General features: G+C 55.2%; 1 protein-coding gene across 4 annotated transcripts in view; it reads right to left on the reverse strand.

Annotated features, from left to right (window-relative positions):
* Window positions 1–25,966, reverse strand: part of PPP1R16A (protein phosphatase 1 regulatory subunit 16A) — a 40,168-nt gene that overhangs the window by 5,660 nt on the left and 8,542 nt on the right. For 2 of the 4 annotated variants that reach the window (XM_029062545.2, XM_029062544.2), the window contains exons 2-4: window positions 9,740–11,568; window positions 3,312–3,382; window positions 2,225–2,370 (exon numbers count right to left, since the gene is read on the reverse strand). In XM_029062545.2, coding sequence (XP_028918378.1) covers window positions 2,225–2,370; window positions 3,312–3,382; window positions 9,740–9,998 — 476 coding nt within the window. In that variant the 5' untranslated portion in view covers window positions 9,999–11,568. Of the gene's footprint in view, window positions 1–2,224; window positions 2,371–3,311; window positions 3,383–8,172; window positions 8,232–9,739; window positions 11,569–18,337; window positions 18,674–25,966 lie in introns of those variants that run through there. The other 2 variants (XM_029062543.2, XM_029062546.2) reach the window with 2 other exon arrangements.

The following is a 25,966-nucleotide window of genomic DNA, read 5'->3' on the forward strand; positions in this document are numbered from 1 at the left end:
ACAGTTCTCATTCTGCATGATGGATGGAAGCTGCTTCCTCTTCCCTCCCTCTGCTGAAAACTAGTCCCTTCTGCCTCTCTAAGACTCCATTAGGAAGGCTTCCTGGCCCAGTCCTGCCCAGGCCTGCACCAGCAGGCCGGGTACTCTAGCTCCCCGCTCGGCTCTGGCCTTTGGGTGAGACCCTGCTTCCTTCTTTCTAGGCAACCCCATCCCTCCCCCGGGGAGAGTTCTGCCAGGAACAGAGGCCTGCTGGACTTGCTCGGGGCTTCCTGGACAGCAGGCCGCTCAATCGGTGGCCCAAAATCCTCTCCTCGGCCCTCAGCTCTGGGCCCGGCTTCCTTTGGAAGATCCTCCGAAGCGTCTTTTACATTGCCTCTTCCAGGAAATCCTCGGCCTCGCACCTCCACTATTCAAGGGGTTCCAGGGCCGCAGCGAGAGGGCCGTTAGCCAGATACGGCGCCCGGCCACAGAGAGGGCCTGGGCCCCTGGAGGAAACGGCTCCTGAAGGATGTGGCGTCGCTGACTTACAAGAAATCTTCAGCCGGGGCCGAAGCCTAGCAGAAAGGGGCCATCCTGATTCCTGGATGGGCAGAGAGCCGCTTTACTCCTGGGCTGGCTACCTGCTTCCTATCCCCTGCCTGATTGTGGATTGGGGTCCCCATCTGCTGCCAGGTGAGCAGTGGGGACTGGGGTCAGGGGGGAGGCACCCAAAGGCTTCATCCTCAACTGGCACCCTCAGCCCTAGGACAGATAAGAGGGAGAGAGAAAGAGCAAGTGAGAGAGAGACCGAGAGAGGAGAGAGAGACAGACAGAAGGAGAGGGAGGGAGAGAAAAGACTCTTCAACTAGGTCAGAGGCAGGTGGCCTCCCAGCAGGGTCTTGGCAGAGAAGGCTAAAAGACTCATACTTGGGGGCGCCGGGCCAGTTGCGGAAGGCAAAAGGAGCGGGAGGGACTCAAGGGGTCAGGTTACTCGGCGACCTAAGCTGGTTGCATTAAACATTGATGGCCGGGCCGTGGGTGCAAGTGAAAAGGGAAGCAGTGAAGGCTGACAGGTGAGGGCAACCCAGGGCAGGGGAGGGGTGCGATGGGGCCAGACCGCCCACACAGCGGGAAGGGCGCCCAGTGAGCCACCTCGGGCCTGGGAGAGGGGCGAGAATCAACCTCCTTGGAGATTCTTGAAGAGAAGGAACATTAAAATAGTCATTTAGGAGTCAGACCAATGGACCGACCAGACCGATACTATGTTTCTAAAAGGAGGACCCCAGTGCTGGAACCCGGGGATGGCTTATACTCTTCAAATTCAGGCAGGAGAACACCTAACACTCCCAAGTTTTCCCTTTAGTGACCCACTTGGGAATGCTTCGATATGAAGTTGGCCCAACCCAGCTGGACCCTGCTGCTAATTTAGCCTCAACAACTTCCTGTGGTATTCAGTTCCCTGGCGTAGCGGACTGAGCCCGGGCCTGGAATTCAGAGGTCATGGGTTCTAATCCCGGCTCTGCCTCTTGTCAGCTATGTGACCTTGGGCAAGTCACTTAGCTTCTCGGTGCCTCGGTTCCCTCATCTGTAAAATGGGGGTGAAGACCGAGCCTCACGTGGGACAACCTGATGACCTTGTATCCCCCAGCGCTTAGAACAGTGCTTGGCACACAGTCAGCGCTTAACAAATACCAACACTATTATAAGCTGTTGGAGGAATAAACGTTTCCTCCTCTGGTCACCCCCGAGCTTCAGATGGATCGGCCCTCTCCAGCTGCTTGTTCCGGGATTCCGGCCCCGGACGACTAACCACTCGATCAGTGGTATTTATTGCGCGCTTACTGTGTGCAGAGCACCGTCCTAAGCACTTGGAAAGACTGGACCGGAAGCTCGTGGCGGGCAGGAACCGAGTCTGTTATAATTGTTGTATTCTACTCTCCCGGGCGCTTAGTGGTCTGCACACGGTAAGCGCTCAATAAATACAACTGGCTGATCGACTGACCTCCGGGCCAGACTGGCTCTCTGCTCCCTCGCCGCCGCTATCCAGAAAGGGATCGAGAAAGTCCAGACCGCTCCCGCCTCTCCTCACAGGGCCCCCAGAGAACCTGGACTCTCGGTCTTCCTTCCCATCCAGCTTTCTGCTCCCCCTCTAGACTGTAAGCTCGTTGCGGGCGGGGAACAGTACCCTCCCAGGCGCTTAGTACAGCGCTCCGCACCCAGTGAGCGCTCAAGAAATATGACTTACTGTGTGATGAGAAGCTCCACCAGGTGCCGGTGGCCGCAGGTGGCGGCGGCATGAAGGGGGGTCCAGAGCTCGCTGTCGCAGGCGTTGACGTCGGCCCCGGCCTCCAGCAGCCGCTTCACCATCTCCCCGTAGTCGTCGATGCAGCACTGTGGGGCACGGGCAGAGTCCCGCTCACAGTCCGGGGGCCCTGGCACCTGCCGCCTCACCCTCGCCAGCAACCCTCCCCGGCATCCCACCGGCCCCGTCTCCCCGGGGAAGAGGGGTGGCTGTGGGGGCGACAGGGACGGGGTGTCGAAGGGGAACCCAGCGAGAGAGGAACAGCTAGCCTCACTGTACTCTCCCAAACCCTTAATACGGCGCTCTGCATACAGTTAAGCGTTCAGTAAACGCGACTGACTAGCCTACGTCGTGTGTGAGGCGGCCCAGGAAAGAGGGCGAGAAATAACGTGTAATACTGTCAGGCTACGCCCGGTCGCTAGGCTGGGCCGACTCCCGGGCGCTAGGCCAGTGGGTGAAGCTCCAGGGCTAATTGATAGTCACCCTCACTAAGAGGTGGGATTAAGGATTCCCCTCATCCCCACCTCTGGAAAAGCGTGACCTCCTCACGGCCCACAGGCCCGGTTCTGACAGGGGCGTGCTCGTCTGAGTGACGGCGTCTGAACGAGGTTGCCGGCAGCGGCAGGTAAGGATAGGAGAGGCAGGGCCGCGTACGAGTCCCTAGAGTTTGGCGCAGAATTGGAGAGATTAGTAAAGGGAAGAGCAGGAATCGTCGCTACTGCTGGAGCTGTAGTTCTGTTTTAAGCCTCGAGGGCGTGACCGGTCCCCTCCCGGCCCAACAGAGCGCTGCACGGCGGACAGCGGAGGCCCCGACTAAAGAGGAACGACTTAGGAGGACTCTCCAAAGGCCCCAGCCTGGTCCGTGGGCCACTTCTCTCCGGCCTCTCCCCACGCTGCCTGCCATGGTTTCTCCATGCCGGCAGATAGAATTCCGCTCCCCGGAGCGGTCCTGACGGCCGAGAGACGCCCGGCCTGGCACGGGAAGGGGAAGCTGGGAAGAGGATGATGGCAGCTGGGGAGGGGGGCTCACCTGATGCAGTGCCGTGAGGCCATCCTCGTTGTACAAGTTGGGGCTGACTCCATTCCGGAGGAACTGGCATACTGCGAAGAGGAGACGAGTGGGCAGGGGGGACAGTTAGCCTGGGCTCTGGAAAGGCACAGGGCACGGCGGAGGTGAGGTGTTAAGATTTTGCCAGGCGCTCTCCCGGAGGTGGGTCCCCTATCCCTTCCACCCTGGTCTCGGTTCTTCCAGGCGGTAGGACAGCGTCCTCCTACTCCAGCATACTGGCGGATCTGGGGCTGACTGCGCCCCCTAATTTCCGGCAGCTAAATCGAATCGGGGAGCCGGGACAGTCGGATCCTGCTGGTCTTCCCACCTCGAAGCCCCTCACGGGCCTCTGGATTCAGCTCCCGGGGCCTTCGGCCGGGGGGTTGGACCCACCTCCCCGCTTCAGGGTTCTCCACTGGGGTCCCTGACCCTCTGAGCAGTTTCTCTGGTGGGAATGGAGGGAAGCCTCCAGCCCCTTCGGCCACATCTAATTCCTCACAATCCATACATTCTTGTCCTTCTTCCCCGGTGTGTGGCTGGTGACCCCCCAGGGCTTCAAGCGTTCTTTCTGGTGTTGTCGGATTGTACTCCTGAGGGGCTGTGCTTAGGTGGATTGGACTGGGTTTAGGTCTTTAAAAATAATAATAATAATAATAATTAAGGTATTTGTTAATCGCTTACTATGTGCAGAGCACTATTCTAAGCGCTTGGGTAGATAAGAGGGTAATCAGATTGACTCTCGTGGGGCTCTCATTTTTATTTAATCCCCATTTTTATAGATGAGGTAACTGAGGCCCAGAGAAGTGAAGTGACTTACCCAAGGTCACACAGCAGACGAGTGGCGGGGCCGGGATTAGAACCCACGACCTCTGACTCCCGAGCCCAGGATCTTTCCACTGAGCCACACTGCTTCTCTTTAGTAGTAGCAGCAGCACTTATTGAGCAGTGTAGTGCACTTTACTGGGTTCTTGGGAAGGCCAGAATGATACATTCCCTGACCTCGAGGAGTTTATATTCTGATGGGGGCAAACATCCACCAATCAATTTATCAATCAATGGTATTTACTGAGCACTTACTGAGTGCAGAGCACTCTACTAAGAGGAAAACTGTCCCTCTCAGCTCCCCCTGGAAGACAGTTTCCCCGTAACGATCTTCTCCCCCAACCCACTGGGCCAAGTGTTGGAGGGGATGTTAGCCCCGGTCCCGGGTGGGCGACTCAGGGGTTGGCAGCTTCCGGAAAGTCCTCACTTGGCCTCATTGGGGGCAGGACCCCCAAACCCGACAGTGCCGGGTGGGGGGGCCCCACAGACAGGAGGAGGCTCCACAGACAGAGCCTCACTAAATGGTCCGGAGGGGAAAGAGTCATTCCGACCACTCCCTGGCTTCCTCAATCTCTGGTCAGCTCAGGAACCCAAATCCACAGAGATCAAAGGCTTCACGTTTCCAAGAAACAAAACAGAGATTACAGTCCCCTCGTGGGCTCCTCCCTGCCTCGGTGGGACCCAGTCCAACGCTTGGGGACTCCGGCTTCCTCAGTCTGGCCGGCCTTTCTTCCAGTTTTGTTGGTCCACCTGGGGTGGTGGCTCTTGGCCCCTCGAGGTCTACATGGAACACCCTCCCCGAGTCCTGGGACAAGAGCTCCGAGCCCGGGAAAGCTCAGTGTCCATCCGCAACCCCAGGACGCCCCCAGAATGGCAGCTGCCAGGTATTTGTGCTCAATAAATGCAGTGCTTGGCACAAAGTCAGTGCTCAAGAGGTACCACTGGCTGGTGGATGGCCTGAGCTGCCTCTACCTGATTTTGAAAGTGTATCTATCCAGAGCTAAGTAAGCGCATAATACCAAAATTATTATTATTAAGTCCTGCTCCCCCAAGTCCTTCTCAGTACCCTAAGCGACATATCTCTTGTGCAGCCTAAATAAATTAATCTCTAGCACTCTCTTCATGCCCAGACCGCTCAACTCGATACCCCTCCTCTCCACCCACTCACTGCAGGGCCCAGGAAGGGAGGATTTCGGGATGCTGCCCCTCTTAGTTTCCCCCTTCGTGCCAAACAAGCTCTCCCTTAGCAGACAGAAGCCAGAGGTCCTGGGACAGTTTTGGAAATGGCCAGGCTTCCCCAGGAGAGACCAGGAACACTGGGGAGAGTTGGGAGGGCTTGGGAAGGAGCCAAGCCTGCCTGGGTGGGGACTGGAGAGGAAAGGGGGATGTAAGAGCAGGAAGAGGAAGGAAGTGGAGGTGGGAAGAGTGGGGAGATGGGGCTGAAAGGCTGAGAGTTGGGAACCGCTTGAAGGGATCAAACTCTTAGCAAGCGGGAGGAGGTGAGGGGCTGGACAGTAAACAGAAGAGAAGCTGCTCAGCTGGAGACAAGGAAGAGTGGCGCCTGGATCTGTCTTCTGGCTCCTCTCGGTGGGGGAGGGAGACAGAGGGAAAGGGAGCGAGTGTGCCCATCCCCTAGGCTTCCCGGGGAAAAGCTCTGCCTGGCCCCACGGTGACCTCACTGTAATTGGAGCCCCCCAGCAGAGAGTGGGAAGGAGAGGAGAGAGGGAGGTTAGGAGAGGGGAGAGAGGAAGGCGGGGAGGAAAGGGAGGCCGAGTGGAGATGGGAGGGCCTGATTCCCCTCGTCTCCTGGCAGCAGTCCCTACCCACTCACATGTTCGACCCACCTCGGGCACTCCGCGTGAGCCCCAAAAGGGCCACAGCCAGTGGGAGGCGGGAAGGGGCTGACGGTCAGAATATAACTGGAAATCTGGACCCTACGCTGGGAGACAGAGGACCTGGGTTCTAACCCCAGCTCTGCCACTTGCCTGCTGAGTGAGCAAGCTGAATTAAATTCTCTGTGCCTCGATTTACTCACCTGTCAAATGAGGACTAAGTACCTGTTCTTCCTCCCTCTTAGACTGGGAGCCCCCGCTGTGAGATGGGATTAGGTCCAATCTGGTTTTTGCGTATCTACCCTACAGTTTGGCACAGTGCTCGGCATATAGGAAGGACTTAAATACGTCTATCATCATCATCATTCCTCCCAAGAAGGGCCCGGTCGCAGACCAGAGAGGAAGCCGTTCCCCGGAGCAGGTTCCGAACCCGAGGTGGGCCAGCTGGACTATCTCACTATCAGAGTAGCCGGCCCCTCAGGGACCAATGTTGGAGAGTTGCTGGGGCTGTGGGAAAGGAGATGGCATCAGACCACTCCAGCCAAACCACCCTGCTTCCCACTCCCGCAAAAGCGTGACTCTCTCAGGCCTCTGAGAGACTGGTCTCCTACTCGGAAGGCAGGTCTGCTCACCCACCCTCCCCTCTTTGGGATGACTTCAACCCCAGCCCCGAGGAAACTGAAAATAAGAATAAGAATACGGGCCGGGCACTGTTCTAGGCAGTGGGGTGGATACAAGGTAATCAGGTTGTCCAACGTGGGGCTCACAGTCTTCATCCCCATTTTATTTTACAGAAGGGGTAACCGAGGCACAGGGAAATTAAGTGACTTGCCCAAAGTCACACGGTCGACAAGTGGCAGTGGAGGGATTAGAAACGACGACCTCTGACTCCCAAACTTGGGCTCCTTCCACTAAGCCACGTGATCTGAACCCTTCCTATTTCCAGGCCTCAACTGCCCTTGGTTGGGGCAGATAGGAGATCCTGGCCTTGCCCCAGCCTCATGGGCTCCTCTGAAGAGAGGTCACCCCCTGCTTTAAAAGTCTGGAGCACTAATAATAATAATAGTAATTTTTGTTAAGCACTTACTATGTGCCCAGCACTGCTCTAAGCACTGGGGAGAATAAAATCAGATAAGTCACAGTCCCTGTTCCACAAGGGACTTTCAGTTTAAAGAGGGAGGGAGAAAAGATATCAAATCCCCATTTTACTGATGAGGAAACTGAGCCACAGAGAAGTTAAGTGACTCGCCCAAGGTCACACAGCCGGCAAGTGGCGGTCAGGATGAGAACCCGGGTCCTCGGACTCCCAGGCCCGGGTTCTACCCACTAGGCCACGTTGCTTCTTACCTTTGGACACCTGGTGAGTGGATGTCCACTGTCAAGCCAGCCAGTTTCAAAATTCTGACCTCCATCCTACCACCTGAACCGTGGCCGATGAACAGAACCCACGAAGGTGCTTCTTTTAGGTGAGAAGCCCGGGCCTGTATGTCAGAAGGAGCTGGGTTCTAATCCCGGCTCCGCCGCTGGTCTGCTGTGTGACCTCGGGCAAGTCACTTCACTGGGCCTCAGTTGCCTCATCTGGAAAATGGGGGTCAACGGTGTGAGGCCCATGTGGGACGGGGACTGGGTCCAACCTGATTAACGTTTACCTTCCCTAGCGGCCGTGAAAGCCGACGATGTAGCGGCCTTCCCCGCACCGCCTCCACTGCAGCCCAGCTCCTGGTAACTGACCTTGACTTCTGCGGTCACTTCTGCCTTGACCTTCAGGGAGGAGCCTTGGATGACGGTGGAGATGACCTCAGAAATACCGCCAGGCACCAGGAATATGGCAAGCGACGGGGGAGCGGAAGAAAAGGGCGCTTGCTACTCAGCTGCGGCTCCCCTGCTTGGCTGACTTGAACAAAGAATTCGCTCGGAAAGTATGGTGTGGCTTTTGTTTTATGGGCACGTCTGTGGCACCCCGTCTGTCTGTCTCTCTCCGCCCCTGACCTGCTCTTTTCTCTCCACATCTTTAGTTTCTCTCCATTATTAAATGCTTGCGTGGTATTACGAGGTGGGGTAGATGCAAGATCATCTGAGATCACATTTTAGACCGTGAACCCACCGTGGAACACGGACTGTATCCGACCTGACGTTTCTGCATCTACCTCAGCACTCAGAACGGTGATTGGAACAGAGTGAGCGCTCACCCGCCACCACCATCAGCAAATACCGTCACCATCAGAGCAGATTCAGCCTCTTTCCTACCCTGGGATCACAAAAGAAAAACGACAGGAGAGCAGGCATCTAATGTAAAATGGGGATTAAGACTGTGAGCCCCACGTGGGACAAGCTGGTTCCCCGTATCTCCCCCAGCGCTTAGAACAGTGCTCGGCACATAGTAAGCGCTTAACAAATACCAACATTAATTATTATTATTATTATTAATCCCTATTTTACAGAGGAAACAGAGGCCTACAGAAGTTATGCCACTCGCCCAGGGTCTCCGGCAAGCCAGTGGCAGGGCAGAGACTAGAATCTGGGTCTCCTGACTCCCAGTTCCACGGACTCTCTCCTCGGCCACGCTACCTCTCTCTCGACTCCTCTGTTTGTTTAGCTCTCTCCGTCTCCCTTTTTCGGTCTCTCTCTCTCCATTTGGAGGGAGAGGGCCGGGAGAGTAGTTAGAGGAAACCTGTGGGTTTAAACCTTTACAGAGCAATTTCTGGATGTTAGCTCGGGGGAGTGAGGCAGGGGAAAGTGGGAGATTGTCTTTCTGCCCATTCATAGGATTGTGAAACCAAAAACCCCACAAGTGGCCTACCCCATTCAATCCCCCCCATCTTCCTCGACTTTGAACTTTAGAAAACATGGTTGCCTTATACAAGAAGCCAGAGGGCAACTTTTTTGGCCCTGCGGCAGGGCCCAGCCCCAGGTTGGGTGCGGGGAGGAAGAGAAGAGGACTGCCTCTTTAAGGAGGGGAAACCAAAAGAGATCACAGGACCCAGAACACAATGCATCCTGCAGCTCCCAAACGGGCACCGCGTGCTGGGACTTATAGCCTGGGGGCCCTGAATCTCTACAGATAAACCAAGTGGTACCCCGTCCGGAACCCATCATCCTCTAAGGGTCCACGGCCTCAGCTCCAACCCACTGTGGTTTTTATGGGGGCCGGTGGCAGGAAGGCACTGATCTGATTATCCCATCCCTACACAGGTAAACGCTTAAGAAATGCCAGTATTATTAAAGGCAAGGATGAAGAGAGGGAGGAGAAGAGACAGAGCTTTAACTCCTGCCAAGAGCTCATGGATGACGATGACAGGAAGATGGATTTGAAACAATGCACTCTTTCCCCACCCCGGGTTCCTCCCGATCAAAATGGCTCCAGGCCGAGCTCCAGACCCACGGGGTCGGGGAACAACCCTCCTAGCGGGGCTCAGCTGGCATCTTCCTGACTCCCCACTCCTCAGTGGCCATCAGGGGGTTCCACCGGGCGAGCCGTTTTCCAGCGTGGGGGTCTCCGGGGAGATACCAAGGTAGTAAGAGCTCATGAATGGGGGGATGGGCCATCGGCACGGGGACACCGTCCGGCAGAACGCCCGATTCTGGTCCGGGCCGCAAGGTAACGGATGGACACCCCAGCTCTCTGGGCCGGTGCCGGGGGGCAGACTGGTCTGCGGGGGCACTCGGAGGAAGGCCGGTCCCAGCCGCCCCTTGTACAGGGCCTGGGCTCTCTCGGGGCTGGCTCCCGTGGGGAGGTCCCGGGCCCCGGGCTCTCACCTTCCTCCAGATCGTTGCGGGCGGCTGCTTCCAACAGGGTGATGCTGGGTGGGAACAACACTTTCTTCTCTTCCCTCTTCCCGCCGCCCTTCTTCGTCTTCGGCTCCCCACGGCCCCTCCGGCCCGAGGCCTCCTTCTCGGCCTGCGCCCACTTTTTCAGCTGCTGAGCTCGCCTCTTCTGGGCGTGTTTCAGCCGCTCCTGGGTGCCCATCCTGCCCACCATCGGCATCTCCGCCAGCAGCTCCAGGTGCTCCGCCATGATGGGGCCACGGAGTCCGATGGGGTGAAAGGCCAAGGTGGGGATGGGGAGGGCCCACCCGAGCCCGACTACGGAGGAAGGAAGCCGGAGCCAAGCCCTCGGAGGGCATTACCTGATGGCACCCAGCACCCCGCCTGGCAGCCTGGCACAGCAGCAAGGGAGTTTCAGCCCTGGGCGACTCCCTTGGCCCAGCGGTTCAGAGAGGAGAGGTCCCGCTCCATCACTCTGGGGCCCCCCACCCACCCGGCCCTCTGTCCAGGAGGGGTTGTGGCAAGGGAGGATGGGAGAATCCGGCTAGGGTGGGAGGAAGGGGAGAAAGGGAAAAGTCGGGGAGGAGTCTGCCAGATAAGAAAGGGAGGTGGCAAAAGTCTCTTGTACCCACTCTAGGCTCTTCTTCTTCCGAGCAAATAACCCCTGGGAGGTCAGCCCTCAGACCATGTGGGTGAGGGGGGTGGGCGCTCCGAGACGGGGAGGGAGGTGGAGGGAGAGGGAATGTGGGTGGGGATGGTTGGGCGCCCGGAGATGGGGTGGAAGTCGGAGGGAGAGGGAAGCGGATCCCCCTGCCTGCCTGGGATCCCCCTGCCTGCCTGTCGGCTGGCTCGGGTCAGGTCACAGTGGTGCCCGGGGTCATAGTGCGGGAGAGGGGCTGGGTCCACTCCCCAGGGAGTCCATGGTCTGAACCTAAATTACCTAGATAACAGGGCTCCAGCCTCCCTCAGGGCTTTGGGAAGGAGAAGGGTGTGGGGATGAGGGCGAGCATAGGCACAGCAGGGCCGGCGACCAATCACCTGGTGGCGGCTACCTCGGCCAGGGTCCTGGCGGGAACACCCACCGCTCTCCGAGGTGAAAGATCGACAGGTCCGCCCAGACGTCTGCCCATAGCTGTGTCCTTCCTTCCCTCCTTCCGTCTCCTGCTCCTCTCCCCACACTGCCCCGTGGGACGGCTCCGCTCACCAGCACGGGGGGATCGCCCCCATTCCCGCCGCTGGCGGGGGGCCGTTCTTCCTGAGGGGGGTGTCGGCCGGGTGGCCAGGGGCCAGAGGCGGACTCCTTCCCCGCTGCCGCGCAGGGTCCAGGGCCTGGCAATCCTGAGGCGGCCGCTTCCTCTTATCCTTCCCTCAATCCGGAACGCCTCCGGGAGGGGGGAGGTGTAGCTGCTCCCCGGTTCCGAGGCGCGGAGCTCTGCCCTGCCGCGGGCTGGAATTCCCTGGGCTGCTGGCCGGACTGGCGGCCGGCCGACTCTCTCCTTCTTCCGGGCCCCCGGCTTGGCTCTGGCTCAGTCCTGGCTCCACCCGGTGCTGAGTCTGGAGGAGGAGGAGGAGGAGCAGGAGGAGCCGGGCCCTGGCCAGCACGGACGGCTACTGCGCGACTTCCAGAGCAGAGCCAGCGGCGGGGTCCAGGAGCGTGTGTGCCTGCTTGTGTGTCCGTATGCCGGGAGCGTGGGCAGCGGAGCGGAGCTCCAGAGGAGAATCCGGTGCGAATCCTGTTCTCCCGTGTGCAGGCGGCCCGACTCCTCCCTCCCGGCAGGCAGCTGGGCCCCAGGCTTCTCCCTGGGCCGGCTCCCACAGGCCTGCAAAGGAAGGAACAAGGAAGCACATGAAAGGGGCCCGGCCGAGGGAGGGGGGGAGCGGGCCGGGAGGGTCGGAGGGAGGCGGTCTCTGTGGGAAACGGTGAGCCGAGCCCATCTCTACAGCTCTCCTCCGTAACCTCTCTCTGCCCCTGGGCCCAGCTCTTGGCCTCCCTCGTTTGGAAAAGTTCTTCCTCAGCCTGCACCCCCAGCACGACGCCGAGAAGCAGCGTGGCCCAGTGGATAGAGCAGAGGCCTGGGACTCGGAAGGACCTGCCACTTGTCTGCAGCGTGACCTTGGGCAAGTCATTTAACTTCTCCGTGCCTCAGTTACCTCAACTGTAAAAGGGGGATTAAGGCTGTGAGCCCCACGGGGGGCAGGGACTGGGTCCAACAAGCTCAGATCCCGTCCGGCTTGCCTTCTCGAAAGAATGAATGAAATCGTGGTATTTGCTCAGCTGTACTAAGCGCTACGGTACGATCGACTAAGGGTTACGGTGGGTTTGGGGAACCGCTGAAACTAGGTCCCCATCCAACTGACCGGTCAGGGTCCGGGGTGGCCTCTCCCCTTCGGCTGGGGTCTGCTTGACCCGGACCCACTCCCGGCCTACACCCCCTACCCCACCCCGTGAGCCACCACACCCAGACTGTTCCCGATTCCAGGCCAATAAACCCAACCTTAATTCCCTAATAAGCTAGGGGTTGGTTAATCACCGCGGCCGACGTTTACAACACTTCCCAGGCAGGCAGGGGGGAGGCTGGGAGCTCGGGATGGCGTTGGGTAGGGGTGACCGTGAAAGAACCACTCAGAGCTCTGCCGAGCCCAACCCCAGGCCCTACACAATGCCCCAGAGCCAAGCCCATTTCTCCCACTCTTCTTCAGCCGGTCTCGGTTCTTCATTCCCCCATTCTCCTGCGGCTCCATCATTCCCCGGGCCCGAGGTCCGGGCTCTAAGCTGCCTCTGGGTTCTCCACAGCTCTCCACCCAAACTCTCTTTGGAGCGTTGCCAAGCGGGGTAACCCAGGGGACTGCCCTTCTCCCCTTTCGGTTCTCAAAGGGAGTGAGATGGGCAGCCTCCTTTCTGTTCGGACCTCAGCCTGGCTTTGTGGCCCCAGGGAAGGGTCTCTTCGGCGTTTAGTACAGCTCTTCGCACCCAATAAGTGCTCAGTAAATTTTGAAGAGTGAGTCCACGGGGGCCCTCGGTCCCGGGATTTCATTCATTCATTCAATCGTATTTATTGAGCGCTTACTGGGTGCAGAGCACTGTACTAAGCGCTTGATTTGCCAGCATCACCCTCCCCAGCATTAGGCACACAGAGCCGTAGGGGATCCCTGACTTCCAGCAACCACCAAGTCATCCACTCGATCGTATATACCGAGCGCTTACTGGATGGACGGCTCTGTGTTAAGTCCAGTCCCCCGGTCCAGGACGGGCCCTCCCTTCTGCCTTGGCTTGCTTGCTGCCCACCCCTGGGCTCCCTCCCTGAGCTGGTGGTTCCCAATTCTCCCGCCGCGGCCGTCTCCCTCCAACCTCTGGGATCCTATCACCAAGGATCCTCAGCATCCACACTACAGGAACAACTACCCAGGGTCGACTGGCCGACGGGCTCCCGGCTCAGAGAGCTGAGCGGTGGTTCCCCCCTCTGCCCCCGACCAGAGGGCCAGGGCTGCTCTAGCTCGGAAGGCCCGCTGACCCTGGTCCCCCTCTAGACTGTAAGCTCCTTGTGGGCGGGGAATGTGTCTTTATGGCTACATTATACTCTCCCAAGCACTCAGTCCAGTGCTCTGCACACAGCCGGCGCTCAATAAAGATTACCGGCTGACTGGCCCGTACAGAGGAAGAGGGAGTCCGGGCCCAGGGAACAGGATATTGGGGGAACGGGAGAAGAAGATGAAGAATTCATGACCGTTCTGGCTGAGCGACCTGCTGCGGGGCCCTCTCGGCAGCCGCACTCAGATGTACAGGTAACCACGCTTACAGACCAGGAGGTGCCCCGGCTCCGTCTGCCTGCCAGACCCATCCCGTCTGGCCATCGACTGGCTCCATTCGGGTCTAATTCTTACTGCTGAGAGGCCGGCGGCTGGCGGGGGGGCCATTCATTCAATAGTATTTATTAAGCGCTTACTGCGTGCAGAGCTCTGCACTAATAGAGTACTAATAATCTGTACAATAAAACAATAAAGGCAGTGCGGCACCCTGAAACCCGGCCCCGCTGACTGCTCGCAGCTCCGTTCCTCTGCTTGGTCACGAGGTGGGGGGCAGATCAGAAGATGGCTTCTTGAACCCTGAGTGCTTCTCTGAGGCTGTAAGCTCGGAAGGGGCAGGGAACACTGTTACGCTGATTCTCCCCAAAGCTTAGTACAGTGCTCTGCACAGACTAAGTGCTCAATAAATACCACTGCTTTATATCACGCACGCCTGGACTGTCGTCGCCGATACCACATATCTCATTCCCAACCATTTCTTCCGGCATCGCGTGGGAGAGCCGGGGGGTGGGGGACGACGACGACGGTGCATTACAGTTAGATGTGTGTGGTTGGAAAAATAAATAAATACTAGATTTATCTAGATCTGGCGTGGCATTCACTCCCTTCAGCATTTCCCACCCTGGGGATCCCAGAGATCAGGGCTACTCATTAGCACGGCTTCCCTGCCCATCTACGCCCCTCTTTTTCCCTCCCCTTCCCTCCACTCTTTCACTACAGCCCCCTGCATTATGTGTTTCCTTGGGCCCGTGGTGGGATCGGGATTCTCCAAAACTGCCTCTCCCCGCAGAGCCCGACTGGCAGCTCCCTCCTTGCCTTTAGCCCCCCGGTTCCTCCGGAGCCTGCGGGAGGCGAGGGGGACACGGGAGGGAAGACGGCGGGGACGCAGGCCGTGGATATCTGCACATCAGCAAACCTGGCCCTGCGGTGAAGATAGTCCAAGTCACAGGATACCCCCTCTACCCCTGGTGTCCCTCCTCTCCTGAGACCCGTGACAAGCGGACAGGGTCTGCTCTGGATCAGGAGTGCTTCCTCAGATGTGGAGAGTCAACTGATCAAACCCCAGAACCCTTTCCACCCTGCCCCTCATCCTAGAGGACAAGGCAGTGTAGCATGGCTTCTCCCTGGCCGGAGCCGCCTCGGGAATTGGGAGAGACAACTGTTTCTCCTAATCCGCTGCCTTGATCTTTGGGCTTCTCCGGAGGAAGCCGAGGCCGGCGGCGGATGGCAGAGCTGACATCCATACCCCAAAGACAGACCACCGGAGGAGGAAAGTCGATGCAAACCAGCCGCCCCGAAGCTCCTGCCCTTCTCTTTTCTAGGGCCACGTCATTCATTCATTCAATAGTATTTAGTGAGCCCTTACTATGTGCGGAATACTGTACGAAGCGCTTGGAATGTACAATTCGGCAACAGATAGAGACGATCCCTGCCCAATGACGGGCTTACGGTCTAATCGGGGGAGCCAGACGGACAAAACAAGACATCATCATCACGATAAAATAGAATCACGGGGATGGACACCTCGTTGACAAAATAAATAGGGTAATAAAAATATATACAAATGAGCACAGTGGGAAAGGAGAGGGGGAGGAGCAGAGGGAAAGAGGGCTTAGCTGAGGGGAGGTGAAGGGGGGAAGAAGGGGGAGGCAGGCTGGGCCAGCAGGACATTAGCACGCACATCCTCCGACTTCTGAGCGCTTACTGTGTGCAGAGCGCGGTACTAAGCGCAAGGGAGGGTACAATACCGTCTACTCGGGGGAAACCATCCCTCTCTGCTGGAAGCAGCAGGGTCGGGGTGGAAGCAGGCTGAACGGGGCACTGCCGGCTGGAAGGTGGCTGGAAGGTCGGGTCGGGACAGGGCAGGGAGGGGCCCTGGGTCGGTTTGGGACAAAGGAGGCTAGAAGCCTGGTGGGGCAGGGCTCTAATTAGACAGAGTGGATGGGAAAAACCCATAAAACAGCCCTGTGGGAAAGGACGACATGCCCAGCTCGCCAGGTCCCAGCGGGGAAGTGAAGGAGCTGAGAGCCTTCAATTCGTACGCTGGGCCTTCCGTTCGCATGGGGATTAAATACCTGTTCACCCTCCCCCTCAGCCTTTGAGTGCCACAGGGGACAGGGACTGAGTCCCAACTGATTATCCTCTATTCACCAGTGCTCACTGTCGTGCTTGGCTCACAGTAAGTGTCTTAACGAACACCTCGATTATTGTTATATGAGGGTTGGGTTTCTAATTAATCATCCATTAAGGAAAAATTGCTTTATATCATGCACGCCCGGATTGTCGTCGCCAATACCTCATTCCCAACCATTTCTTCTGCCATCACGTGTGAGAGCCGGGTAGGGGGGGACGGTGCATTACAGTTAGATGTGTGTGGTTGGAAAAACGCTCCTAATTCCCTAATTCCCTAACGGCGTCCTACCCTAAACCTACAGTGAACACACACGAAATGGAAGAACTGAGGGATCGGTGTGTCATCAGATTGGCTGAGTGCTTACAAAGAGATCCTGCACTGTCCTAAGTGTGTGGGAAATAGAGAAATAAAGGACCCAAACTACTGGGAGAGCCAGTAGAATCAAACTGATGAATACACTGAAGGGAAGAGGGGAGTTCATATAATAATAATAATGATAATAATGATATTTGTTTAGCACTTACTATGTACCAAGCACTGTTCTAAGCCCTGGGGAGGATACAGCATAACTGGGTCAGACCCAATTCCGTGTCCCACACACGCCTCTCGGTCTAAGGAGGAGGGAGAACATGAACTGAATCTCCATTTCATCAGTCAGATTTATTGAGCGCTTACTGTGTGCGGAGCACTGTACTAAGTGCTTGGGAGTGGACAGTGTAAAGGAAAGTACAATATAGATAAGGAAACTGAAGCAAAGAGAAGGCAAGTGACTTCCCCGAGGTCACCCAGCAGGCGAGCGATGGAGCTGGGATCAGAACCTATATTCTGACTCCCAGGTCTGTGTTTTTTCAATCAATCGGTTGTATATATCAAGCCCTTGGCTACGTGCAGAGCACCGTAGTAAGCATTTCGGAGCGTACGGCGTCACAGAGTTGGCGACCTCGGTCCCCGCCCCTGCCGTCTGGAAGTCACGCCGCTTCCCTGACAAGTTAATATGAGTGTGGAGGTGGCTGACGGGATGTTATAACTGGGAAGGTGGGAGGATTAATCAGGGAATGGCTTTCCCTAAAGATTCCATATCCTCCCTTGCCCACCCTCCACCTCGCCTTCTCTTTCTGAGATCCAGGAAATCTGGTGAAGCAAATATGTGCTCACCTGTCAAATGATCCTATTTCCCAAGCCCTCCACCCCCTTACACTCCTCCAGGCCACATGGTCCTAGGCCTAGAGTTTAGGTTAGGCTCTAGGGCAAATCTCAGTGTAATAATAATTGTACTCATTTTTTTAAGCACTCACTATACTCCAGGCACTGTGCTAAGAGATGGGGTAGATTCAAGCTAATCGGGTTGGACACAATCCCTGTTGCACAAAGCGCTCACAGCCATAGCATGGAAACCCAGATTCATTCATTCATTCAATTGTATTTATTGAGCGCTTAACCTTGTGCAGAGCACTGTACTGAGCGATGAGGACCCAACTGCTCCTGGCGAGGGGGCTGACATGTTTGGAAGGTTTCCCAGCTGAGGCCCCAAGAGTGTGGGATTTGGGTGGGGGGGGGTTAGCTTCTGCTTTGTTTTATGATATTTGTTAAGCTGGGGTAGAAACAAGTTAATCAGGTCAGGCACATGGGTTTGTCCCACATGGGGCTCACAGTCTACATAGGAAGGTGATCAGGTGTTTAATCCGCATTTTACAGTTGAGACTGAGGCACAGAGAAGTTAAGTGACTTGTCCAAGGTCACACAGAGAGCAGCAGACAGAGCCGGGATTAGAACCCGGGTCCTCTGACTCCCAGGCCTCCGCCCTTTCCACTGGGCCATATTGCTTCTCTGTGTTCAATGGGTGAGTGTCTTATTCAACAAAGGTTTATACACTGGACAAGGGCACAAAAGGCAATCCGTTCCACCTAACAGTCTTGTGATTTGTTTCGAGACCTTCGGGTTTACCCTGGCAATCGGGTGCAACTTCAAAAAGCTACCTCCAACCACCAAGGTGGCTAAATGTCAGGCTGCTGGAGAACGAAAGAAAAAAACAAACTACAAATGGAACAAGGAGCCGTCAGACAACCTCCAAAGTTACATGGGCATCGCTGTTTTCTTTGAAGGCACATCTCCTCCAAGACGCCTTCCCTACCTAAGCTCTCTAGACTGTAAGCTCAGTGTGGGCAGGGAATGTATCTGTTTCTCTTCCAAGCACTCAGTACAGTGTTCTGCACACAATAAGTGCTCAATAAATACGATTGAACTGAATATCTCCTTTCCCCTTCTCCCACTCCCTTTTGCATCACCCTTTATTCATCCCCTTCCCAGCCCCACAGCACTCGGGTAGGTGGTTGTAATTTTATTTATTTATATTAATGTCTGCCTCCCCCTCTAGCCTGTAAATTCGTTGTGGGCAAGGAATGTGTTATTTTGTTACACCCTACTCTCCGGAGTGCTCAGTACAGTGTTCTGCAAAGAGTAAGCGCTCAATAAACAGGATTGACTGACTTTCTACCAGTTATCAAGGCACTGGGCATACCTAGTTAAAGCCAAGGTGAGTTCAATGAAAACGACTCAGAGATAAAGAGATTACTTGCAGCAAAACAATGTATCAACAGCCCCTTGAAGCACCTCAAGACGTAGACAAAAGGGAGGCTTTACAGCAAACCTACCTCGTAACATGCAAATCGAGTTAATCAACCGGTGAGGCACCAGAGCAGAAGAGATCTAAGCCAAGATCTTTGCACATCACTAAAGAAAGTTTAATGGGCCTTATACACACTCTGAAGGGTGGAGGCGGCTCCAGTCTCATCCCGGACGGAGAGGGAATCCTGGGGAGAATGCAAGCATACTTCAATATTCTTCAGAACTCTTTCCCCTGCGAAACTCTGGGAAAATCCACCCAACCCACAGTGACATCTGGCCTGGCGAATGAGGAGGTCGCAGGGGCAAAGCTCCCATTTCTGATGGTCGCAAGGGCAAAGCTCCCATTTCTGATGGTCACCCTGCTGAGATAATAATAATAATAATCAGTAATCAGATTGTCCCACCTGAGGCTCACAGTCTTCATCCCCATTTTACAGATGAGGTCACTGAGGCACTGGGAAGTTAAGTGACTGGCACACAGCTACAAGTGGCAGAGCCGGGATTCAAACCCATGACCTCTGACTCCCAAGCCCGGGCTCTTTCCACTGAGCCACGCTGCTTCTCTAAAGGGGAGAGAGTACTCAGAAGGGAGATCCCCATTTTGCAGTTGAGCTAACTGAGGCCCAGAGAAAAGTAAAGTGACTTGTCCAAGGTCACACAGCAGACAAGGATCAGAGCTAGGATTAGGACCTTCTCACTCCCAGGCCAGACCCTGCTGCTTCCCTAGATACTACTGATCGATAGTACGTCCCCGCTATGCTTGGAGATCAGAGAAGCAGCGTGGCTCAGTGGAAAGAGCCCGGGCTTGGGAGTCCAAGGTCCTGGGTTTGAATCCCGGCTCTGCCACTTGTAGCTGTGTGACTGTGGGCGAGTCACTTCACTTCTCTGTGCCTCAGTGCCCTCACCTGTAAAATGGGGATGAAGACTGTGAGCCTCACGTGGGACAACCGGATGACCCTGTATCTCCCCCAGCGCTTAGAACAGTGCTCGGCACATAGTAAGCGCTTAACAAATACCAACATGATTATTATTATTTTGTCAGTCGAGGGGAGTACTCAGTATCCTAGGTAAGAGTCTCACACACCTCCACACACTCACGCACACTTTTTTTCTCTCTCTCCCCCCTCCCCATACTAGTCCCTCCTAGCCATCCTGGTTCTCACTGTCATTTCGCTGTGAAACAGGGCCTGTTGCGTAAACAGTGAAGAGGTTAGAAGCAGGCTGGGGGTGGGGAGGGGAAAGAGGGAAGAGGGATCCGATCCAGGAACTCTAGGGAATGGTCTGGACCCCAGCATGGTCTCCCCCCCGCCAGAGGATACCACCCCAGCTCCGCCTACATCATCTCAGAACTGGGGTCTCCAGTCCCCCTATCCATGCCCTGGCCCCAGACCAGCCCCTACCTCCCACTCAATCAAGGTATTGAGCACTTAATAGGTGCAGAGCACTGTACTAAGCGCTCGGGAGAATACCAAAGCCCAGAGGTGGTAGATACATCCCTTGCCCATGAGAACTTAAGGACCATACTCCTCAGACTTTCCCCGTGCTGTGCCTCAACCCACCTATCTGTAATTTATTTACATTAATGTACAGCACAACCCACCTATCTGTAATTTATTTACATTAACGCCCGTCTCCCATGCTCTAGGCTGTTAGCTCGCTGTGGGCAGGGAATGTGTGGGTTTATTGTTGCACTGCACTCTCCCAAGCGCTTAGTACAGTCCTTTAGCACACAGAAAGTGCTCAATAAATGACTGAATGAATGAATGCACGCACCTATGCTGGCTCCTGGCAGTTGCTCTCTCAATGCTCAATACCCCAGCGCTTAGAACAGTGCTCGGCGCAAAGTAAGCGCTTAACAAATACCAACATTATTATTATTATTATTATTATTACCCTCCCACGCTGTGTCACCTCAGCCAGCTCCTTCTCCTCGAGACACCCCCACAGACCCTAAATTCCCCTGGAAAACTCTGGAAAGTTCCTTGTGGGAAGGGATCACGTCCACCAAGTCGGTTGTATTATATTTCCCCAAGCGCTCAGCTGCTCTGCCTAAAGCAAGTGCTCAATAAATACCAGATTGATTGATTGACTGAGACCATTCCTGTCCTACCTTCCCATAATTTCTGTCAGAGTCCTCATCTCATCCCCTTCAGCCCCGTCCAAGTCGGTCAGTTGTATTTATTGAGTGCTTGCCGTGTGCAGAAGACTGTACTAAACGCTTGAGAGAGTTGGACTACAAGTTCCTTGTGGGCAGGGACACTGTCAACCAAATCTGTTACACTGGGCTCTCCAAGCTCTTAATACAGTGCTCTGCACACAGCCTACCTTCCCATAATTTCTGTCAGAGTCCTCATCTCATCCCCTTCGGCCCCGTCCAAGTCGGTCGGTCGTATTTATTGAGCGCTTATCGTGTGCAGAAGACTGTACTAAGCGCTTGAAAGAGCTAGACTTCAAGTTCCTTGTGGGCCTGTCTACCAACTCTGTTATCCTGGGCTCTCCAAGCTCTTCATACAGTGCCCTGCACACAGTAAGCGCTCAGTAAATATGATGGATTGATTGATGTCTCCTCTCCAACAAACATGCTTAGACTAACTCCACTGAGCTCTCCTAATTCCTATGTTTCCACCCCTCGGACTTTTGTGTTATCGCGGCCCGATCTGCCCTTTCCCCCAGCATCTGGTCAAGTGAGTGGACGCAGGAGCCTGTTAGATTATCAGCCCCTCGAGAACCAGGACGGCATCCTCCCTCTGCTCCTGGCCCCAGCGTCCAGTACAGCTGCTCTCCCGTTTCGGTTGGCAGTGCCATCTTTCACTAGTCTAACGACAGGTCAATCAATCAATCGATCGCATTTATTGAGCGTTTAATGAGTGCAGAGCATTTTACTGAGTGCTTGGGGGGTAATAATAATAATATTGGTATTTGTTAAGCGCTTACTATGTGCCGAGCACCGTTCTAATCGCTAGGGTAGACACAGGGGAATCAGGTTGTCCCACGTGGGGCTCAAAGTCTTAATCCCCATTTTACAGATGAGGTAACTGAGGTACCAAGAAGTTAAGGTGCCCAAAATCACCCAGCTGACAAGTGGCCGAGCCGGGATTCGAACCCCTGACCTCTGACTCCAGAGCCCGTGCTCCTTCCAGTTGGCAGACACGCTTCCTGCCCACCACAAGCTTATACAGTGCTCTGCACACAGTAAGCAGCGTGGAAAGAGCACGGGCTTTGGAGTCAGAGGTCATGAGTTCGAATCCCAGCTCTGCCACTTGTCAGCTGTGTGACTGTGGGCAAGTCACTTCACTTCTCTGTGCCTCAGTGACCTCATCTGTAAAATGGGGATTAAGACTGTGAGCCCCACGTGGGACATCCTGATTCCCCTGTGTCTACCCCAGCGCTTAGAACAGTGCTCGGCACATAGTAAGCGCTTAACAAATACCAACATTATTATTATTATTATTAAGCGCTCAATAAATACGATTGAATGAATCTAGAGAAAGACATGACGGTAAACCAATAATTTGGAAAATAGAATTTTTTCTCAAATGCCATTCTGGGCCCGCCTCCCCGCTTCTCAAAATCTTCCACGGGTTGCTCATTCCCCTCTTCAGCAGACCGAAATTCCTGACTTCGAGGAACTCCATCAGCTCTTTTCTCAACTTGACAATAAGCTCCTTCTTCTCCCCACAAGACAATAAGCTCCTCAAGGGCAGGGATCGACTGTGTATATAAGCTCTCAGGCACTTAGCAGAGTGCTTTGTATACAGTAAGCACTCAATAAATCCTACTGATCGACTCTTTCTCCCCCCATACCCCAGTTCAAAGGCTTCATTCCTCTCAAGCCAATCTGTTCACAATGCGCTTCTCCCTCCCCCTTCACCTTCAAAGCAGTCGCGTCTCCTTCAGGAGGCCTTCCCTGATTAATCTCTCATTTCCCCACCCTCCAGCCCCAGGTCTCACACCCTGCTGTCCCCTTCAATAAATTCAACTGATTGATATGCAGAATCCCAATGACTCCCCCCCACAACCTCCCGATTGCATTTTACAGTATGGCAATGTGGCCACTTTATAGCCCCTATTTCTCTGCCCTTCATCCCTGGAAAACTTCTTACCTTCCCTCCTCCCGGGTGCCTGACATTCCCTCGCCCTCTCTCCCCGGCCACAACCAGGCAGGGGCACAGTGACCGACCCTCAAGGAGGCTGGGGGAATGTTCGAAGGTCTCATTCACTTCCATCGTATTCATTGAGCGATCCCTGTGCGCAGTGCACTGTACTAAGCGCTTGGGAGAGCATTACTGCTGGAAAGTGACACTGGTTGAGCGCTCTAGTTGTCAATATTTTTACGTTGCTCTTCCCTATTACAGAGTAAGCATTTTGAGGGGCAGGGAATGCGCCCTTTATCTATTCTATCCTTCCCAGGTGCCTAGTAAAATGCACAGCACCGAATGGGTACTCGATAAATTCTGCTGTACTCGATAAATTCTGCTTGTACGATCAGTCAATCGATGGTATTTACTGAGCACTTCCTGGGTGCTGAGCCCTGAACTAAGCACTTAAAGAGAATTCCCACTATCATTATTATTCCTATTCCTCACAGGCTGAGGGGCGGACACTCGCCAAAATTGTCGTCAAAGCCCATCGGCTCCAAAAGCGGGAAAAGGAAACACTGAAGTCAGCGTGGCCTCCTAGAATATGGGCCTGGAAGTCAGCGGACCTGGGTTCTAATCCCAGTTCTGCCATTTGCCTGCTGACTTAATTTATCTGCGCCTCTCTTTTCTCGTCTGAAAAATGGGGAATAACCCATTCTTCTTCCCCCTCGAAGCGGGAGTCAAACAAGGGACGGACTGTGCCAGACCTATCTCGTATCTATCCCGGCACTTAGTACAGTGTTTGTCACATAGTAAGTGCTTCACGGATACCGTAATTATTCGTATCATTAATGTGGGCTTCTGGTGGTTACTAGAGGATGGTGTTTGGTCCTCGTCTGGAAAGGTGGTCCAGGGACCTGAGAGAGTTCAGTGTTCGTCACGTAGTACGTGCTTAACAAATGCCATAATTATTCATATCATTAATGTGGGCTTTTGATGGTTACTAGAGGATGGTATTTGGTAGTCGACTGGAAAGGTGGTCCAGGGACCTGAGAGAGATGTCTAAGCTACCACTTGGAAAAGTGCTTGGCACATAGTAAGCGCTTAACCATCATTATTATCTATCCCTCTCCCACTCGAGGCTCACAGCCTAAATAGGAGGGAGCAGGACTGAATCCCCATTTTCCAGATGAGATAACTGAGGCACAGGGAAGTTAAGTGACCTGCCCGAGGGATCCGAACCCAGGTCCTCTAACTCCCAGACCCTCGCTCTTTCCACTAGGCCACGCTGCGTCTCTAGGCGGGGCTACAAAGATTCGCCCAAGAGGGTTGGGGGGGGGGAGTCAGAGGGTTGGGAGTCTCACGGGCAAGGGATTCAAGTTTTCTGACTCCCGGGCCTGTTCTTCCTGTTCCGCCCGTTCCCCCCAGCATGTGGGTGTCCCGACTCTCGGACACTCTCGCTGTTGATTTAGGGAGAGGGGCCGGAGCGGGGAGAGAGGAGGAGGGAAGCCATCGTGGAATCTACTGGCTATAAAGGGGTCATCTGGTCTATCCCCCCACCCTAAGCAGGGTCCTGGTGCGAGAGACCACTGTCCATCTAATGATAATAGTCGTAACTCTGGTCCTTGCAAAGTGCCAGTGATGTGCCAAAGTGCAGAGGCACGTTAACCAGGTGGGACACAGACCCGCCTGGGGCTCACCGTCTAAGACAGAAGGAGAACAGGAATCCCCATTTTACAGAGGAGGAAACCGAGGCCCAGAGAAGTTTGGTGCCTTGCCCAAGGCCACCCGGCAGGCAAGTGATGGAGCCAGGATTAGATCGCGGATCCCCTGGCTCCCAGGCTTGGAGTCTTTCCTCTGAGGCATCTACTTTGGGTAAACGTGTTGACGCCCGGAGGGAATCTCACTACTAATAATAATGATGGCATTTGTTAAGCGCTTACTCCGTGCAAAGCACCGTTCTAAGCGTTGGGGCGGATACAAGGCGATCAGGTTGTCCCACGTGGGGCTCACAGCCTTCATCCCCATTTGCCAGACGAGGTAAGTGAGGCCCAGAGAAGTGAAGCGACTTGCCCAAAGTCACCCAGCTGACAAGCATCTGAGCCGGGATTTGAACCCATGACCTCTGACTCCCCAGCCCGGGCTCTTCCCACTGAGCCACGCTGCTTCAGAGGGGTAGAAGGACAGATCTCTGGTCTAAAATGGATTTAGATCGCCCGTCCAAATCCCGGCCTGCCGCTCCCAGACAAGAAGGGGAGAGTGAAGCGGCGTGGCTCAGTGGAAAGAGCACGGGCTTGGGAGTCAGAGGTCGTGGGTTCGAATCCCGGATCTGCCACTTGTCAGCTGTGTGACTGTGAGTGAGTCACTTCACTTCTCTGGGCCTCAGTGACCTCATCTGTAAAATGGGGATTAACAGTGAGCCTCACGAGGGACAAGCGTGGCTCAGTGGAAAGAGCACGGGCTTTGGAGTCAGGGCTCATGAGTTCGAATCCCAGCTCTGCCACTTGTCGGCTGTGTGACTGCGGGCAAGTCACTTAACTTCTCTGTGCCTCAGTTCCCTCCTCTGTAAAATGGGGATGAAGACTGTGAGCCCCACGTGGGACAACCCGATTCCCCTATGTCTACCCCAGCGCTTAGAACAGTGCTCGGCACATAGTAAGCGCTTAACAAATACCAACATTATTATTATTATTACCCTCTATCTCCTCCAGCGCTTAGAACAGTGCTCTGCACCTCGTAAGCGCTTCACAAATACCAACGTTATTAAAGAGGGAAATCCAAGGAGGGGAACCTACAGCTAAGGAGCAACTTTCAGGTGTAGGAGAGCGGCGGAGGGGATGCCATCAGAAGAGGAGAGGGAAGGAGGGAGGTCTTGTGTCTTGGTCACTCAGATTATATCCCTAAGAGCCAGAGAATCCCAGGGACGGAGGGTCGGAAACGTCTCCCTTCCACCCAACCTCTCGGTGACGATCCCCCACCCCGGGGCTGGGGGCCAGGAGGGATTCTGAGCTCCTCCCCTCTCTCCCTGGCTGGAGATGTCGTCGCGTCCCCCCCCAGGGAGGTGGCATTTGTATGCAGACAGCTCTCCGATGAGTATCTCCAGCCCCTCCTCTCTTCAGGATATCTCCAACAGATGGCTCTCGGCCACCTCCCCCAGACAAAGGCAGGGGAGAGGGGAAAAAAAAAAGTCCAGGCCACCCCCCACCTGCCCCCGCCTCCATCACCCCATCACGTGGAGAAATCTCCCAGATCTGATCTGTCCCTTCCTCCCCTAGCCCTCAGTGCCCCCAGTCCACTCGGCCTTATCTGGCCCCCGGATTAACAGCAATCTCCCCTCCCCCGGCCCCTTCAAGTCCCACACCTCCTGCCACGGGCCCAGAAATTCCCCAATTCTGGGCCCGGCTCCTTAGCTTCCCTTCCTTTCATCCATTCCATGGCATTTGTTGGGCCCTTACTGTGTGCGGGCCCAGAAATTCCCGAATTCTGGGCCCGGCTCCTTAGCTTCCCTTCCTTTCATCCATTCCGGCGCATTTATTGGGCCCTTACTGTGTGCGGGGCACTGGCCCGCGTAGGGTT

This window comes from Ornithorhynchus anatinus, chromosome 4 (genome assembly GCF_004115215.2).
Source record: "Ornithorhynchus anatinus isolate Pmale09 chromosome 4, mOrnAna1.pri.v4, whole genome shotgun sequence".
NCBI lineage: Eukaryota > Metazoa > Chordata > Mammalia > Monotremata > Ornithorhynchidae > Ornithorhynchus > Ornithorhynchus anatinus.